This window comes from Danio rerio, chromosome 25 (assembly GCF_049306965.1).
Source record: "Danio rerio strain Tuebingen ecotype United States chromosome 25, GRCz12tu, whole genome shotgun sequence".
Taxonomy (NCBI): Eukaryota; Metazoa; Chordata; class Actinopteri; order Cypriniformes; family Danionidae; genus Danio; species Danio rerio.
The window spans coordinates 34,614,815-34,632,566 of record NC_133200.1 but is presented as its reverse complement, the minus strand read 5'-3'; the positions used below and the strand labels follow the sequence as shown (position 1 = coordinate 34,632,566).

The window sequence follows — 17,752 nt, the reverse complement described above, 5'->3', positions numbered from 1 at the left end:
ACACTTTATATATTTATATAGTTAAAGTCAAAATTATTAGCACCCAATTCAATTTTTTTTCTTTTTTAAATATTTCCCAAATGATGTTTAACAGAGCAAGGAACTTTTCACAGTATGTCTGATAATGTTTTTTTGTATTTAGAAAGTCTTATCTGTTTTATATCAGCTAGAATAAAAGCAGTTTTAAATTTTTTAAAAACATTTTAAGGTCAAAATTATTAGCCCCTTTAATCTAGATTTTTTTCACTAGTCTACAGAACAAACCATCATTACACAATAACTTTCCTAATTACCCTAACCTGCCTAGTTAACCTAATTAACCTAGTTAAGCCTTTAAATGTCACTTTAAGCTGTATAGAAGTGTCTTGAAAAATGTCTAGTCAAATATTATTTACTGTCATCATGGCAAAGATAAAATAAATCAGTTATTAGAGATGAGTTATTAAAATGATTATGTTTAGAAATGTGTTGAAAAAATCTTCTCTCCGTAAAACAGAAATTAGGGGAAAAATAAACATGTGGTCTAATAATTCAGGGGGGCTAATAATTCTGACTTCAACTGTGTATATATGTATATATATGTATATATATATATATATATATATATATATATATATATATATATATATATATATATATATATATATATATATATATATTTCTTTATCTAATCAGATTAAAAAAAAAACATTGAGATCAAGATCTCATTTACAAGGGTGACCTGGCCAACAGGTCTGCAACACACGACTTTTATATTTTATATTATATTTAATGAATATTGTGTCTGACTTTATCATGAGCTTGGAGGACTGCATCCATACATCTCTACAATGACTCAAATCACTTATTAAAGTCATCTGGAATGGCAAAGAAAGCGTTCCTGCAGGACTCCCAGAGTTCATCAAGAGTCTTTGAATTCATCTTCAATGCCTCCTCCTCATCTTACCCCAAGACATGCTCAATAATGTTCATGCCTGGTGACTGGGCTGGCCAATCCTGGAGCACCTTGACCTTCTCTGCCTACAGGAACTTTGATGTGGAGGCTGAAGTTTGAGAAGGAGCGCTAACCTGCTAAGGAATTCGCCCTCTCCTGTGGTTTGTAATGTAATGGGCAGCACAAATGTCTTGATACTCAGGCTGTTGATGTTGCCATCCACTCTGCAGATCTCTCGCACTGAATATAACTCCACACCATGATTTTTCCTTCACCAAACTTGACTGATTTCTATGAGAATCTTGGGTCCATGCGGGTTCCAGTAGGTCTTCTGCAGTATCGTGATGATTGGGATGCAGCTCAACAGTTCAAAATTCTACCTTCTGCCACTTTTTTAAATGATCAGCTATATATGCTCTTACAACTGGGATTGAGGACAAGACTTTTGTCAGGTAGTGTATATTTAAATTAAATTATTATTTTATTTATTTATCATACAATTACAAGAAAACTTCCCTTCACTTGCATGCACTGTATTGTTTTTAATGTATAAAAGCCTTTAAAAAGTTAAAAGTACTTTAACTGCTTAAACTAGTAAAGCATTCTCAGTTATAGCGAGTATGTGATCAGTCTTACTGCAGCAGGCCCTCGGCGGGGCCTCCCTTCAGCACATCTGATATGACGATGGACGTCTCCCCGCTCTGGAAGTGAGGGTTGTCCCGTCCGCCGGAGATGGCGATCCCGAAGCCAAACCCTGGAGCCTGTCAGAAACACAGATGCAGGTTAACAAACAGCAGAGAGAGAATGAAGAGATAAAGGAGGAGATGTGATGGTCAGAGAGATACAGAGAGAAGGGCAGAGCAGATAGAAAGACCTTATCAAAGAGATAAAGAGCAGAAAAACAACATGCTAACCTGCGCGCGCGCGCACACACACACACACACACACACACACACACACACACACACACACACACACACACACACACACACACACACACACACACACACACACACACACAGCTGAATGAATGCTCTACTTGGTCAGGTCTAACAAGCTAGTAATGCACAGTGGCGCAGTGGGTAGCACGATCGCCACACAGTAAGAAGGTCGCTGGTTCGAGCCTCGGCTGGATCAGTTGGTGTTTCTGTGTGGAGTTTGCATGTTCTCCCCATGTTCGCGTGGGTTTCCTCCGGTTTCCCCCACAAGTCCAAAGACATGTGGTACAGGTGAATTGGGTAGGCTAAATTGTCCGTAGTGTATGTGTGTGAATGAGTGTGTATGGGTGTTTCCCAGAGATGGGCTGGAAGGGCATCCGCTGCGTAAAACATATTCTGGATAAGTTGGTGGTTCATTCTGCTGTGGCGACCCCTGATTAATAAAGGGACTAAGCCAAAAAGAAAACGAATGAGTGAATGGATTGGTCAGTTTCAGTTAAAAGCTTATGGTTGCATTTCTAGTAGGTTGTACATTTAGCTTTTATCACTACATTAATGTTTAGTACTGCATTAGATTATGGCTGTGCATTATGACAATATACAGAATTATTAGCCCTCCTCTATATATTTGTATACAATTTCTGTTTAACAGAAGAAAAGCTTTTCAACACATTTCTAAACATAACACATCTGTTATAATTAGTTTTTTAGTCACGGATTGGACCATTTTTCGAATCAGAAAATAAGGGGAGAAGACAAATGTATTTTGCTTTCCATTTATTACTAAAACAGCACTGCAAGACACTTTCGGTTTTAGCAAACAGAACTTATAAGCTATAATTTTAATACAAATAAAATGAAGAAATAATTCGCTGAATAAAAATAAATTTTAAAATATTCTGTGCTAACATTATCTAACATTATAATTTGTACAACCAATATTAATTTTTAGTCTCATTTTCAATAAGTGATTCAGTTATTCACTTATAAAGCTTCATGTTTCGTTGCTCGATGTGTTCAAAGAATTTTTCAGTGTCATATTTTTGGTGGCTGGTTGTCGCCACCTATTGCTTAAATAATGTAATTGCTGCCTACATCGTTCATTTTTTTAGCAATAAGTTAAATACATGGTTTCCGCTAGTCATTCTTCCATGGCGGGGCGTCACACCAAAATTCATCCCGCCACGGCTACATTCCAGCTTCTCATTCAAAACATTCAGCCATTGTTGTTGTTTTTAATAGCACGTAATAATCGCACCACACCTTATTAAAGGCAAGTAAATTATAACAGCACAAACTTTTCTGTAATAAGTATTGCTGTGGGTTATTTGTTTAACCCTTTGAGGTTACGTGCTGACAGACTGACTGACAGGTACATGATGCGTGATGCTAGCAAACACAACGTAGCTTTCAGTTAGGGTGAACAGTTTCCATAATTTAAATTTATTTACAGATAAAGGTCTGTGATTCTGCTTAGAATTGAAGTTGATAGCCGTTTCACTTTACCTCAAGATGCATTAATGCCGCTCTGTAGGTCTACTGGAGACATTTATAAATATTCCAACCAATCTAATAAATGCTGGAGACATACTCACTACATAAACGCACTAAATCGCATTTCAGCAGCGTTTATTTTAGAGCGCACAAGAAGATCTGCGCTTGTGCAGCGTACATTTTTGCAAGAGGTTTTGTGCACGAGGAAATCGGCGTACGATTTGCATGCTTATATTGCATAAATGCGATCTCGACTTGTGATACTGCGCTCACGCCATTTCTCCATTTGTCATTGAAATAATGCCATAAGTAGTTGGTAGATTTGTGTAAAAGGTCTGCCGCCACAGCTGGAAAAAATCCTAGAGGAAACACTGAAATGCATATGACTGTAATTTAATCTTTACAGTAAACATCAGTGGGTTTTATCCAAACTATTAACTGTTATCTCAGTAATTCTGTGTTATTTAACTGTTTGTAAACTGAAGGCTGAATCTCTTCCTTGATTTTTGCATATTTCAAACACAGATTTGAACGCAGCGATTCAAAGGATTAATAAACATATGCAAATTGCTTATAATTTACATTGCTTGGGTGTTGTGATACTGATCTTTTAATGACGTGAGAAGTGATCGCTGCAAATGTTAAAAATGTAGTATTAATCTACAAGTAAAAAAAAAAAGTATTAACCCGCAGGTCATGCGTGTTCTGAACCGTATCTCTCTACTTAATTCACTTTTCTCTTTGCTCCATCTTATTTAATTATTCCTGCAACTTTGTTGATTCACTCCTCTTAAAGATTATTCGAATCAAAGTTAATGATTTTATTCCAAATAAAGCTCTTCAAGTCATCTGCCAAAACTGCATTCATATTGCAATAAAAATCGTAGTAAAATAAAATATTGCAATGTCTGAATTTTTCAATATAGTGCAGCCCTACTTAAGATGTTTTTAACAGCAAGTGAAACCCAAGAGAGAGAAAAATTAGGCAATTTCCTAAATATATATTTCACAGATCACACCGAAAGTGTGAGAAGGATCTGCTCTGGGACTCCAAACACACAAAAATAACAGAGATCGGAAAAAAAAAGTGAAATTCTCACCCTGTGTAGAGTTACAGTGTGCTGTTCCCATATTACCGTCTCATCCATTGCTGCACTCTGCATTGAAGAAAAAACACACAGAAAGAAGGAAAGAGATTAATAGAGAAACACACAAATCGTTAGATTAACATCAACAGCTTTAATTGGTTACATTCCCACACGGCCTGAAGGATGCAGAAGCATTCATTAAAATCAAGCGAGCTTGCGCACACATTCACAAATGAAAGAGTTTCAGCACTTAAAATGCGTTCGGAAAATCCTCCAGAGTGTAAACGAACTTCCCACACGTTCTCAAGCGGAGATTCGCAAATGATGTAATGCTAAACAGACGAGGAAACGGCAGAGGTGCTGAAAGCTCATGCTAGGGGCTTATTCATGTTGTTCTCCATGGCTTCTGCAATGCAGTGACTGTGAACAGAGGCTCGACACAGTGTCACAACAACAACACCAGCTGTGTGTGTGTGTGTGTGCATGCTCCTCTACATTCACCCAGGTCTCAGCTTTTATTACCTTAAATAAAACTAAATAAAAAAATCTAAATAAAATGACAAACTAACTGTAAAGATTTATAGAATTGTGTTTAGGTTTATGTTTAATTACTTTTTTCTTCCAAATATATTATTGGATTTTGTTTGAATTTCAAAACAAAATATAGGGGGAAGGGGAAATTATTTTTTTATTACTTATAGTAATTATTATTATTTTTTAAAAATATTTAAAACATTTTCAAAAATACATGTATTTACCTTGTTACAAAACAAAGGGTTAATAAAATACAAACTCATAAACATTGGAATTTTAGGAATCAAACAAACAATTAAAACAGCAAAACGTAAAACGGATAAATATATGGTAAAATCAAATAATAATAATAATACAAAATAATAATTAAAAATAAATAGAAAATGTAAATAAAAAAATAATAATAATATATATATATATATATATATATATATATATATATATATATATATATATATATATATATATATATATATATAATTATTATTTTTTTTTATGTTAAAAAGCGAACAAAAAGTGCTCAGGGGTGGTTTAATAATGTGTCTGTGCACTTTGGGCAAGCAATTCATCAGAATAAACAGCAAAAATCTAACACTTATTAATGCAGAGTTGATACTTAAATAATGAATTAACGAGATGCTAATGCTTAATAAATGATTCATAGTGTGTAGTGATTATAGTAAGTGTTACCATAACTCTTTTTCATTGAGTCAAACTAACCTCGTAAACAATTATAAGGTAAACTAACTTAATTCATTTAGTGATTTTGACTGTTAGCCTTTTCAGTGCACAAGAGCAGCATTTATAAAATCCACATTACAACAAACAGCTCTGGATGCTGTTAGTTGCATTTAATTATACTAAATGACTAAATGTGATGCTCAAACTTTACATCGCATCTTAATCAGACAGTGAAGATCACTGGCTTTAAATAAACCAGATCTCAAACGTGGTGAGTTTATAATGGCTTAGTTGAAACGAATAGTCTCTGTGCATATAACCCTATTAATAACTTCATGCATGACGAGAACAGCATTTACAGAATCCACATTACAACATACAGCTCTGGTCTCTCAAAAGCAGAGGGTTTTTCTAGAAACTGCGATGAGAGCCTGATGGCCTTCAGTGTGAAGCCTGAGCGATTGCCTTTTGACCTCACCGTGAGAGACGGAGGATGAATGACGTTCCTGTGTCACATCTTCACCAGCTCCCAGATCAAGTCTCAGTCCATCCGTCTAATACCTTTGACCTTACAGATAATAACTTCACAGCGATTCCCTTCTCGCTACATCTTGTTAGCGCACAGCTAGTTAAACAGTTCTACTTCATTCTGACAGCAAGAGTTATGGTTTGCGGGTCTTGCCAAGGCTAAGAAACGGCTGTAACTCGACCGCCGTCTGATCCCTTTAATCTCAACCGCGTTTTATAAAGCACTGGTGAATTCACAAGATTAAGTAGATTTGGTTGGACTAGCAGGCTAATCTGACCAAATGAAGTCTGTCGACGGGAGAGACTCATTAGTAAACTCTTGCAGAGAGTGAGGATATATACTTGGGTTAGAGACAAGATGTATTATTAAATTTACATGTGAAAGCCAGTTCAAGTGTTTGCTTATTGTAATTCTACTTACAGCAACCAAAGTATTAATGTAAAATAGAAGCACCCCTTTTTTATTGTTAAATAAATAAATAGAAATACAAAATTAAATTGGGAAAATAAAAGATATTATTAAAGTACATTAGGTCTGGCCAAAAATAATTTAAAATACATTGGTTGACAATTCAACACTGATTTTTAAAAGTCATGGGCTGCATCCGAAACCACCTACAGTAGGTACTGCATTTGAATTTAAACGTGCTACCCGTTAGAAAAGTACGAAGTATGAATGTGAAAAGTATGAATGGAATTCGGATGTACTACATCCGCTATTTCGTCATGGTCACATGACCTACCTGCTTCAGTTGCGTCGCTTTACTTCCATTCATGAATTCTCTCGCTGGGCATTATGGGATAGCGCAGCGTGCATGGGATGCGCACTTCAGAATCTCGCCGGAAGTAGTAAGTCATCCGGATACTTCTCGCATACTGATTTTCGAATTCTATGAATTCGGACACACTACTCGGCTCGCATACTGATTTTAGCGTACTATATAGTATGAAAGTATGCAGTTTCGGACGCAGCCAGGTTTTCTATATTCCATAATCTTACTAATCTACACTACTACAGAATAAACAAACTTGTTTTGATGTGTGCTTATGGAAACACAAAATAGTAAGTGATGATATGGTATTTTTATTTTATTATTGTTGACAAATCTTTTGAAAGATTGATAATTATCATGAATTTGTATCTTGGAGCTGCTCTGTGATTGTTTTAATATGTCATCAAACAATTCTAGTTCTAAATGTGGCTGACAGCATTTCAGTCGTGATGGTCAGCTTTTACTCTGCTCTGAAACAACATAATTAAGCAGGAAATATTGTAATGTAGAAAACAAAATAAAATCTGCACTAAACAAATGTTGTTTGGATACTTAAAAGAACCCTTTTCATCTTTAACCCAACTTGTTAAACTGCTAATTACAATTATTTCACTTACACAGTTGAAGTCAGAATTATTAGCCTCCCCTGAATTATGAGCCACCCTGTTTATTTTTTTCCCAAATTTCTGTTTAATGGAGAGAAGATTTTTTTCAACACATTTCTAAGTTTTAATAACTCATCTCTAATAACTGATTTATTTTATCTTTGCCATGATGGCAGTAAATAATATTTGACTAGATATTTTTCAAGACACTTCTATACAGCTTAAAGTGACATTTAAAGGCTTAACTAGGTTAATTAGGTTAACTAGGCAGGTTAGGGTAATTAGGCAAGTTATTGTATAATGATGGCTTGTTCTGCAGACTCAAGGGGCTAATAGTTTTGACCTTAAAATGGTGTTGAAAAAATTAAAAACTGCTTTTATTCTAGCTAAAATAAAACAAAAAAAGACTTTCTCCAGAAGGAAAAATATTATCAGACATACTATGGAAATTTACTTGCTCCGTTAAACATCATTTGGGAAATATTTTAAAAAGAAAGAAAATTCAAAAAGGGGCTAATAATTCTGACTTCAACTGTATGTCAAAACGAATGAAATTGAAAAACTGGCATTATTTATACATAGGACAATTTCAAGACAATATTATTGTATCTACTTATTTTTCACTTTTTCATGCGTTCAGGAAAGATCTGTGTCAACTGAGATGAATTAATTTATTAACTTCACATGTGTGTTTATTTTCAAAGTGTAGGATTGTATGTGTTCCCCAGTTTGTACATGGGTTACCAGCAGCTGTGAGATTTTACTGTTACTTTTTTATACAATACACTAGGAACTAGTGTACTTTTCTTGACTTTTAAGTAAAACAAAATGAATATAGCAATAAATCGTTTTTATTCTTTTCTCCTTAACCTCTTACTGTTCCTATTGCCTATTGAATAAAAAAAAAAAACACACGTGTCAAGCCATGAGAATCGAACAGTGTTAAAAAAAACCGAGGTATGTATTGAACCATGAGCTAACTGTATTGTTGCATCCCTACTCTACATGGTATATATCTGCAGCCTCCACAAATGCAGGATAAAATACAACATCAACAGAAAGATCTGACGTTTCTCCTCTTATAACGTCAGCAAACAGACAATTTGACAATTATGGCATAATGAAACATGACTGACGGACTGTGAATTAAACTAAAACCCAGCGCAGATGCTGAGACAGAAGTAAGAGGGAGGGATGAGAGGGAGGAGAGGGAATACGAGGGCAGTGCGTTGTGGGAAATGTGCTGACCTACGGGACAATTACTGCAAGCTCAACCCTTCACCTGTGCCCTGCATGGCAATGAGGAGCTGCTCCGATCGATTGCGTCTATTAACATATCCTGCATCTTTCCAAACGCTTGTTAAAGACACAGCTACTCTCAGAGGGACAGTCGTGCTGGCCTCTTACTGAGGTGTCAAATGGAAATGGAAGCTAGATAAGGTTATACGAAAAGCAATGGCATCAACTGACCTTAAACGCTGTAGATCCAATGCCACCTAGACATTCAAGTGCTCAAATGGGAATAAACGTAAAACTACAATTTCTCTTAGAAAGATTTAGCTTAGCATGATAACTGTTATTACGGATAACTGATATTTAGATAGAGATTTGTTACTATCCCCATGAAATCTCCATTTACAACGTTTTACAAGAGCAAATTGTTAGTCTTAAATCTGACTTATATTCTGTGTTGAGTGATTGTGGTACCTCACATGCCTCGCATGCATTATCGCTGTGTTTATACTTGTGCGCTAATAGTCAGTAGCTATGTTTCCAATCGAAACTGGATTATCGCATAAAAGAAGTGCAAATAAAGCAGCGTTTCCATCCAACAAGTCAAAGCAAACAAAGTAATCACTTCCTGATTATCTGCCGCCAAATATCAACAGTAAAAACGTAACTTGCTGCGGTAGGAGAAGCTGCGTGAATCTTTTCATCATTTAATAAATTATTGCACCTCAGAAGACAATCCTGACAAGCATGTGTTGGTGTTTGAATGCGTGAGACGCGGAGCACAGACGTCTTGATTCTGGAGGTCATTAAGAATATAATAACACTAATAGTGAGATTAGGTTAAGACGTTTTAGAATGACAAAAACAACATTTCAGATGTTTTACAGTGTGCTCATCCTGCTGGATAGCCCATTCGCTAAAGCCTAGTTCACACTACAGGATTTTAAACATCAGCAGATCGCTGTGCCGTTCACACTACATGACTTGACTTTGTGTCTTTTAATCTCTGTGGTGTTCACACTACGCAACACTCTGTGAATGATCCACAAGAGGGGGGTCACACACTACATGATCTGACAACATCTCATTCCCCATCAGCTCATTCAAGCTACCAAACCACAGCCAATGAAATTTTGAGGTAGGAGTCGTCAGAAAAAGCTGAACACTATTGGCTGCTTGTGTGCTGATGACATCACTGACAGCGTTTCAAGCTTTGGAGAAAGCATTTAAAAACATCGTCAAATCAGCTGATTCATCAGCGGATTAATCACTCATCTGCAAGGTTCCAGTGGATAGATACACAGAGAGTTTTTAATTTTTGTAATTTTATAACTATTTGAAATAAAACTAACATATTTATAACATCCTGCCGTTTTCTAACTATCAGTGTATTTCTTTCTGACATTGTTTTTTTTTTTATTACAAAACAGTAAAGAACTGAGCATTTCTGCCTTAAATTACCATATTGGTTAAAATGACTGCATGCATGTCTGATACTTTTCACTGTGACTTTAAATATGTGTGCATTTTCTTGCCAAGCAACTTCCTGCTAACATAAACAAAACTTTCTGATGGCAAAAACATCAATTTACTTCAGATATCTTTCAAAACAGCATATTCTGTGCTGTTAAATAGCTCCTGTTTGAAAGTGAAAATGAAAGCAAAGACCTTTAAGTGTTTTAGTATCTTAACTACATATTTATAGGCTGTATTACCAAAAAAAGATGATATTTTTAGGGTAATGGTGTCATTAAATATGATGCCAGACATAAAGCTTAATTTTAATATCTCAATAATAGCTTTGAATGTAAATATGTTGTGACAGTATGGCGTTTTATATGAGAACGGTCAGAATGAGCAGTATGGTAATTCTAATAGTTACAGAATTCTAGTTCCATATGTTAATATATCCTACTCTCATGTCTGTGCTAACGCAGAATGAAGCGAGTGCGCCGATGCCCATTCTGACCAATCACAGATGTTTCTGCTGAGCTCCTGAACACACAGGCATTCAGCTCATGCTGATATGCTCTGTCATTGGCTGCAGCTCGTCACTACATCTGACCACACGTGGGGTTGAGTCGGCGGACTGCTCTGGAATATTTAGCATGCTAAATGTTGGATTTCCGTCTGCGAGGTGTCGGCGACGCGTCAGCGAGCCTCGTTGATGCGTTGTTCAGTAGTTCACACATAAAGAGCGGCGAGCGCCGTGCACCCGCAGATCACAGCCCGATCTGTCAGCAAGCTCGTTAACTTCCAAACCGGGCTCAAATCAGGCTTAAAATCCTCTAGTGTGAACTAGGCATAAGGGTGTCACGATCCTCCAAACCCTCGATTCGATTACATTTTTGATTCTAAAGTCATGGTTTGATTCGATTTTCGATTTAAAAAAGAAAAAAGCCATAGCATTATAAGACGTTTATGCAATATGATAATATCTGTGCACTGTGACAGTCATGAAGCTCTGTGTTGCTCTGAAGGTCCAGCAATCTGTAGTCAAGGCTACTAAATGTGCATTGCGAAGACCCTTCAAAAACTTTCTCCTTTACATTATTGTACATGGAGGGTATCACCATAGCTGGGAGATGCGTTCTACTTGGGATTTCGTAGCGCGGTTCTAGCACGCTAATTAAATGCCTAAAACATTTTTTTTTTAACCGAGTTTTCTACCAATGAATATAGTCGCATGTCCGCGGCTATAAGTACTCCTACCACGCTTGTAATTGCCTTTGTGTTGAGTTACCTGAAAATTTGATTCCAAATGAAGATGGGAGAGTAGTTTGTCATACATTTGTCGGTGTAACAGATAAATTATGTTTTTGTGGTGCCTGCGGAGATGCCCTGCCATGTTAGACATGCTGCTGGTGGAATAATTTGGTATACATATTGGGGTTGGGCGATGTCGACCAATTTGGCATCCTACGATGTCTAATATGAAACATTGCGATGGACGATGGCATTGTCGTCATAGGTGGCGATGAATTAATTATGAATAATTCATTCATAACGAATTTACTATTTGTAGCCTACAGTTTAAACTACCTGACCTGCATGGTCTTTGTTTTACCCATAACCACATCACACAGTAAATGAATAAAGAGAAGTTACACACATAATTACCACCTGTCAATCACTTTTTCCGCAAGATTCGTGATTCGTTGTCAACATAACTCACTGGAAATTTGAAATATGTCCACACCGGCGACTTCATTGAAAGATGAGAGGGTTTAAGTTCTGTCGACGGGTCTCCTGCGTCTGCAGTTCAACAAGCACTTCAACAAGCGTATTTTTTCCCGCTTGGTAAGCCAAGCTGACGTGCAATGGGGGCGTGGCAGCATCGAGGATTCCATTTTTTGATTCAATAATCGAAACGAAGCATGAATTTCGATCGATTTCGATTTAAAATCGAAATCATGACACCCTTACCATTCGCACACGTTTTTATCATCTCATGATCTCTTATAACAAAATCACATGACCTTTATTTAATGCTGGAGTTTGTTTGGTAAAAGTGTTTCCATCATAGTTTATGCGCATATTTTCTTTTCGAATAAAAAGTTTATCCTACTCAGTCATGCGCACGTTTTTTGCTGCTAATTTTACCTAATTATCCCAACGATTCCCTTATGATTATTCGTTCAGCGATTAATTTTTCTACCGTCCCTCATTGGAGTGAGGCTAATCTGCAGTGATTGGTCCAATAACCCGGTCTGTTGTAACTAACCTACTGCATGTACTGTAATGTTTCACTCGGATGTCACAAGCCTATACCGTCATACAATGTGCAATATCAGCTTTAAATATTATGTTATCATTCACTTAGAGCTGTTATTCACACTGCATTAAAGGTCATTTTTCAACAAACCAATAACTCATTAAAAAATTCTCATAATAGACTTTTACTGTAGAAAAACAAATGATGAAACTATATACTGTACATACTATGTGATGTTTTAAAGCAATGCAATCAATGGTTTAATTCATGACCCTGCAATGCAGCACATCACTGCAACTAAATGAGAAGAGAAAATGAGTAAAGGCTAAACCAATAGCCAGACTAATCTTTCAAAATGATTTAAGCCTACCTATTTAGGAAAATGCAAACACGTATTTACTGGCTCCTACCTTTAATTACAGTCTACAAGAAAGAGAGGGAGCTCAGATCAAGAGATGACGTAAGCTGAACCTCAACCAGTGTCCTCGTGAGCACAGCAGCTCTTTTCTATCAGTCGTGAGCTCAGATTCAGTCTCCGAATCACTGCGTTCATTCCCTCCTAACAAGCTCATCACACCACGTGGAAGGAAGTGGATTAGAAATTCCATCTGCCTCTTGTACAATCTATTTCTCTCTCCCTTGTTGAATGTTAAAAAAAAATGTTCAGGGCGTCCAACAGAGATGGCCAATTCCAAGTGTTCTGTAACTAATGCCACTTGCGTTCAAACAAGCCCACTGGAGATCTGTCAGATCTGCCGTTCGGGGCATTAGACAGTCACTCTCTGGAACAGCAGCCTGAATCATAGAAGGCTTCCCAACAACAGACCAAACAGGGGACGGCAATGCAACCAATGCAAATATCGTAAGACAATGTCCTTGAAAAATGATTCACATGAGCTGTTCGCTTGTCTTCCAGAAAGAGCATTACATAGCCTGAGGAGCATTTAAAGGGATAGTTCACAAAAAAAAGAACAGCAATAATAGTATTTTGTTGTTTTTTTTTGTCAGGGCAGCCAATGGCTCAGTTGTTAGGAATTCCCTCACAACAAGAAGATCGCTGGTTCAACTCCTGGCTGGGTCAAATGGCATGTCTGTGTGGAGTTTGCATGTTCTCCCTGTGTTGGTGTGGGTTTCCTTCGGGTGCTCCGGTTTCCCCCACGGTCCAAACACATGCACTACAGGTGAATTGAACAAACTAAATTGTCTGTAGTGCATGTGTGTGAAGGGGTGTGTATGGGTGTTTTACAGCACTGGGTTGCAACTGGAAGGGTATCCGCCATGTAAAACATGTGCTGGATAATTTGGCGGTACATTCCTCTGTAGTGACTAGAATAGCACCGATTGCAATATTTGGAATTTTAATATTAATATAAATCTTATTTATATTAATATTTTATTTAACAGACCAGTTTGTGTTTTGGCGCAGAAGCATAAATACGGACCTTGTTTTCAACATCACCTCAAATCTTCTTATTTTGTACATAACTGACCACCTGGATTTTGCCTACCCAAATTTAAAAGCTTTCCAAATCCACATGCAGAGGTGTAAATGCAAAAATTTGGTATCATTTTAAAGAAAACCCTTTGAATTTTCATAAAACATAATTGAAAGTGATTAAAATATCTGTATATGTTGTCTGTGTTATAATAAACACAAAAAAATTAAAATAAAAAAAGCCGCTGTTTGTATTTTTTTTTATAAACTCAGATTTGAAAGTGCACCTTTTAGGTTCTGTGTGGTCTAGTTTGCTGTAATTAAGTTTGGTGGTTCCTGCACATGTCTGTAGTCATAGGAAATAAGAAAAATGTCTCCACCATAATCTATGCAAAAGTTATTGCATTCCAGCTGATGAAAGGTGCTATACAAGCCACAGGGACCGATCATTGTTTTCATATTTCACTATTCTTTTGTTTGATCAAACATAATTCACTGTGTTTGGACCATGTTAAACAAATAAAAGGATTACTTATGCACATCACCTCAAAAACAGAGGAGAAATCGCCCTGAAGCGCACAGCATAAGGTAAGAGATGACAGCTGTCTGTGCTATCTGGGGCTGCTTATTGATCATAAATGTATTGTTTTCACTTCTGCGCCATTGAAACACTGCGACTCATTCGACAACTGTTTGATATGTGAATATAATTCAGTAAAAAGAATGCTAGAACTGTATGAGCACCGACAAGAGCTTTCATTTGAGCTATAACTTGTACATGTGTCATATGAAAAATATGAAAATGAACCGATGTAAAATACCCAGCTCGGGTATCCAAAATACTGTGTATTTAAGTGTAAATACGTTTTGTACAGTTGAATAAAACCCAAAGTGATGCATATGTGCATAAAATATAGATTCTACACTTTCGAACAACACCACTTAAGGGGGTCTGGTGCAATGCTAGCTTTGTAAATCTTAAAGCGAAAGTCGATGAAGTCACAGACCCGGGGACTTCATGTCTTAAGCATCTGATTTTTCCTCAGTGCTAATATTCTTTCATTTTCTCCATCTCACTCATGGCGAGATTTGGCGAGGGAATGTTTAGGAAAGTAAAACAGCCCTCACACAGTTTGCTTTAGTCTGCATCAAACATGCAAGAAAATATCAGGCTTTGCTAAAAGGCTGGTTATTTCACCAAAGATTAGGGTCAATAGTAGTAGCCTAGCCAATTCAACATTGACAACTATTATTGTCGTTTTACCGTATGTTTGAGATTTAACAATAATAATAATAAGCTAATCATATATATCTTTATTTTACAGTCACAGAATCGTGAGAAATCGTTGATTTTAAGCAAAAAAAAAAAAAATCGTGATTCACATTTTTGCCAGAATCGTGCAGCCCTAATCTACATGGTGAATCCAATCTCACATGAGCTAGCAGTGCTCCAAACTGCACCCTTACAAGGTTAGCATGCTACCTTAGAAGTTAGCTAGCTGTGTAGGCAGCAGACAGCAAAGTTGCGCACTCGGCTTTGGAACAGAGCTTTGGATTCATCCTGTTAACCACAACATTACTCATCCTTCAGTTCCTCCTGTCAGTCTAGGCATGCTGCCAGCCGGCTCCAGAGCGGGAGTGTACGGAAAGAAACTAACACAGGAATAACACAGCATCACGAGGGGGTACAAACAGTTTGTTGTCTTAACATAGACAGCTTCAAAAATTAATGAGCTGCAAAGAAAATACATGGAGTTATTTTAAACACACAGCTTCGGAAATCCCGCTTAAGGGGAAACACAATATCATCCTTCAGACAATGTTAAATATTCATAAACAAAAGTGTGCAGAACACCGGGCTAAAAAGCTCAGTGGGGGAAAGGTTTGCACTGTGCAAAGCAAAAGCCGGGTTGCAAGGATTTATGCCCATCTTTAGGCTGATCGGTGCCGTAAAAACGCTGATGCAACATACCCTGCACCATTTCGTCAGAATTTATAGGTGGTTTTCATCGGCCAGCCGAAAGACCAACAGAGGGGCCGCTTGATTCCAGTTGACAGTAAATCTTAGTTCATGGTTTCTTCTGAACTTTCGGATAAGTGAAAAAGCTTTTTAGAGAGATTTTAATACACTACAGCATGTCTGTTTCTAACTTTTACTGAACAAAGAAGAGCGCCACTTTGGATTAATATCTTTTATTTATCTTTGGTTTTCTAGCAACCAATATTCGAAGAAACATCCACACAACAAACTCTATGACTAAGCATGACAACTCTGCTTTAGCTGGCCCATTTTACAACAGAAAGAGAGGGAATTTTTTCCTTGATGAAGCAGCATTCTGAGGTTGTGTTTGTGTATGTTGAGATTTGTAGCACTGTAGCTACTTGAGCTAATTGGCCTTGAGAGCAGAAATGATGAAGCGATCCGCTGAGAAAGAGTTCTCTCATTTTCTAATTGACTAGTGTGTCTTGCACCAATCATTCTTTAATCAATATTCTTCTACTAACTTCCAGGCAAAATTAATCGGGAAAAAAGATATGGGTGATGCTAAGCTAATAATTAATGATTTAGACAAGCACATTTTTACATTTTCGGCCTGTCATGTTAACAATAACCGCTATTGAAATCATCTGTGCTGTGAGTGGTTGCAAACCGTTTCAATTGGACGGGCAAGATTTCTTTTAGTACTTTCACAATTTGTTGGTAAGGTGTTGATGAAGGTTGCTAGGAAGTTCCTCATTAGCCCAAGACAATTTGGCCCTGTTTACTCCTGATATTAAATGCATTTACTTAAAACTTATTGTAATTAGACAACATTAGGGGCCACAAGGGGGCAGGTAAATGTTGCAAACAGTTTCTGTATGTGTCTTTCTTTTAACACCTTACAAGATTGTGCCACTGCTGCATAAAGTATGCAGTATATATAACTTCTGTTGTGCTAGTTAAGTTCTGCTTTAAAATAGGAGCTAGATCTATTAAAAGGTGTTTGTATAACTAAATTTATTCCTAGTTCGTAGAGTGCCGAAAAGTGGGTAGTAGTGATGCGGGTAATAGTGGACCAGCGAAAAAAGCCGAAAATGGGAAGAGACACCCACAAATATTTGGATGTAGTGCAAGAGTACTGTTCAAAGTTTCAGTTAGAGGAGTCATCAGAGGAAAATCTGCTATCTTCTGGGAGAAACAAGATCGCTTATTTCCACGACTGCATCGCCTTGAGACGAGAATCTTGTTAATTCCTACATCAAGCGGTTAAAACGAACGCTCACTCAGTGTAGGTGGGTCAGCCAACACAATATGCAATGACCACCAGTGCAATATGGATCATGAGCTACAGTTTCACTTTAAACTTAACAAAAGGAGAGCTTCTTTGAAAATGATGTTTACAGTGTTAGAGTTTACGTTTAGCGGTCATTTGTGCTGAACTCGCAGTGAATGCAGCATACTGAGATTCAGGCCATTAAACAGCTGATCAACTTTCAGATCTCTCCGAAAATCATCGCCCTTATTGACGCCATTATTTGTAACTTTGGTTGGGTTTGCAAACGTGTGTACTTTTCATTGCATCTTCCTCAAACTTCAGTTGTTTGCATTTTCAGCTGTCATAAGAGCTCTGTCATCTGACAGCAGAGAGCCTTGAGTTATTAAGAGCTAATATGAACAAATACAGCAGCAGAGAAGAGCGATTCTGCATGTTTTCAGAAAAAATCTAAAAACCGGTCGCACAACAATCTTTATATGCAGTCGCACAAATGCCCCCAAATATATGCAACCAAAATGGCTGCAGTTTTGAGCCTTG

At 37.1% G+C, this 17,752-nt stretch overlaps 1 protein-coding gene across 50 annotated transcripts in view; it reads right to left on the bottom strand.

The window, feature by feature from the left end:
• Window positions 1–17,752, bottom strand: part of tjp1b (tight junction protein 1b) — a 200,638-nt gene that overhangs the window by 58,534 nt on the left and 124,352 nt on the right. For all 50 annotated transcript variants that reach the window (XM_073943310.1, XM_073943313.1, XM_073943319.1 and 47 more), the window contains 2 exons: window positions 4,467–4,523; window positions 1,571–1,695 (listed from right to left, as the gene is read on the bottom strand). In XM_073943310.1, coding sequence (XP_073799411.1) covers window positions 1,571–1,695; window positions 4,467–4,523 — 182 coding nt within the window. The remainder of the gene's footprint in view (window positions 1–1,570; window positions 1,696–4,466; window positions 4,524–17,752) is intronic.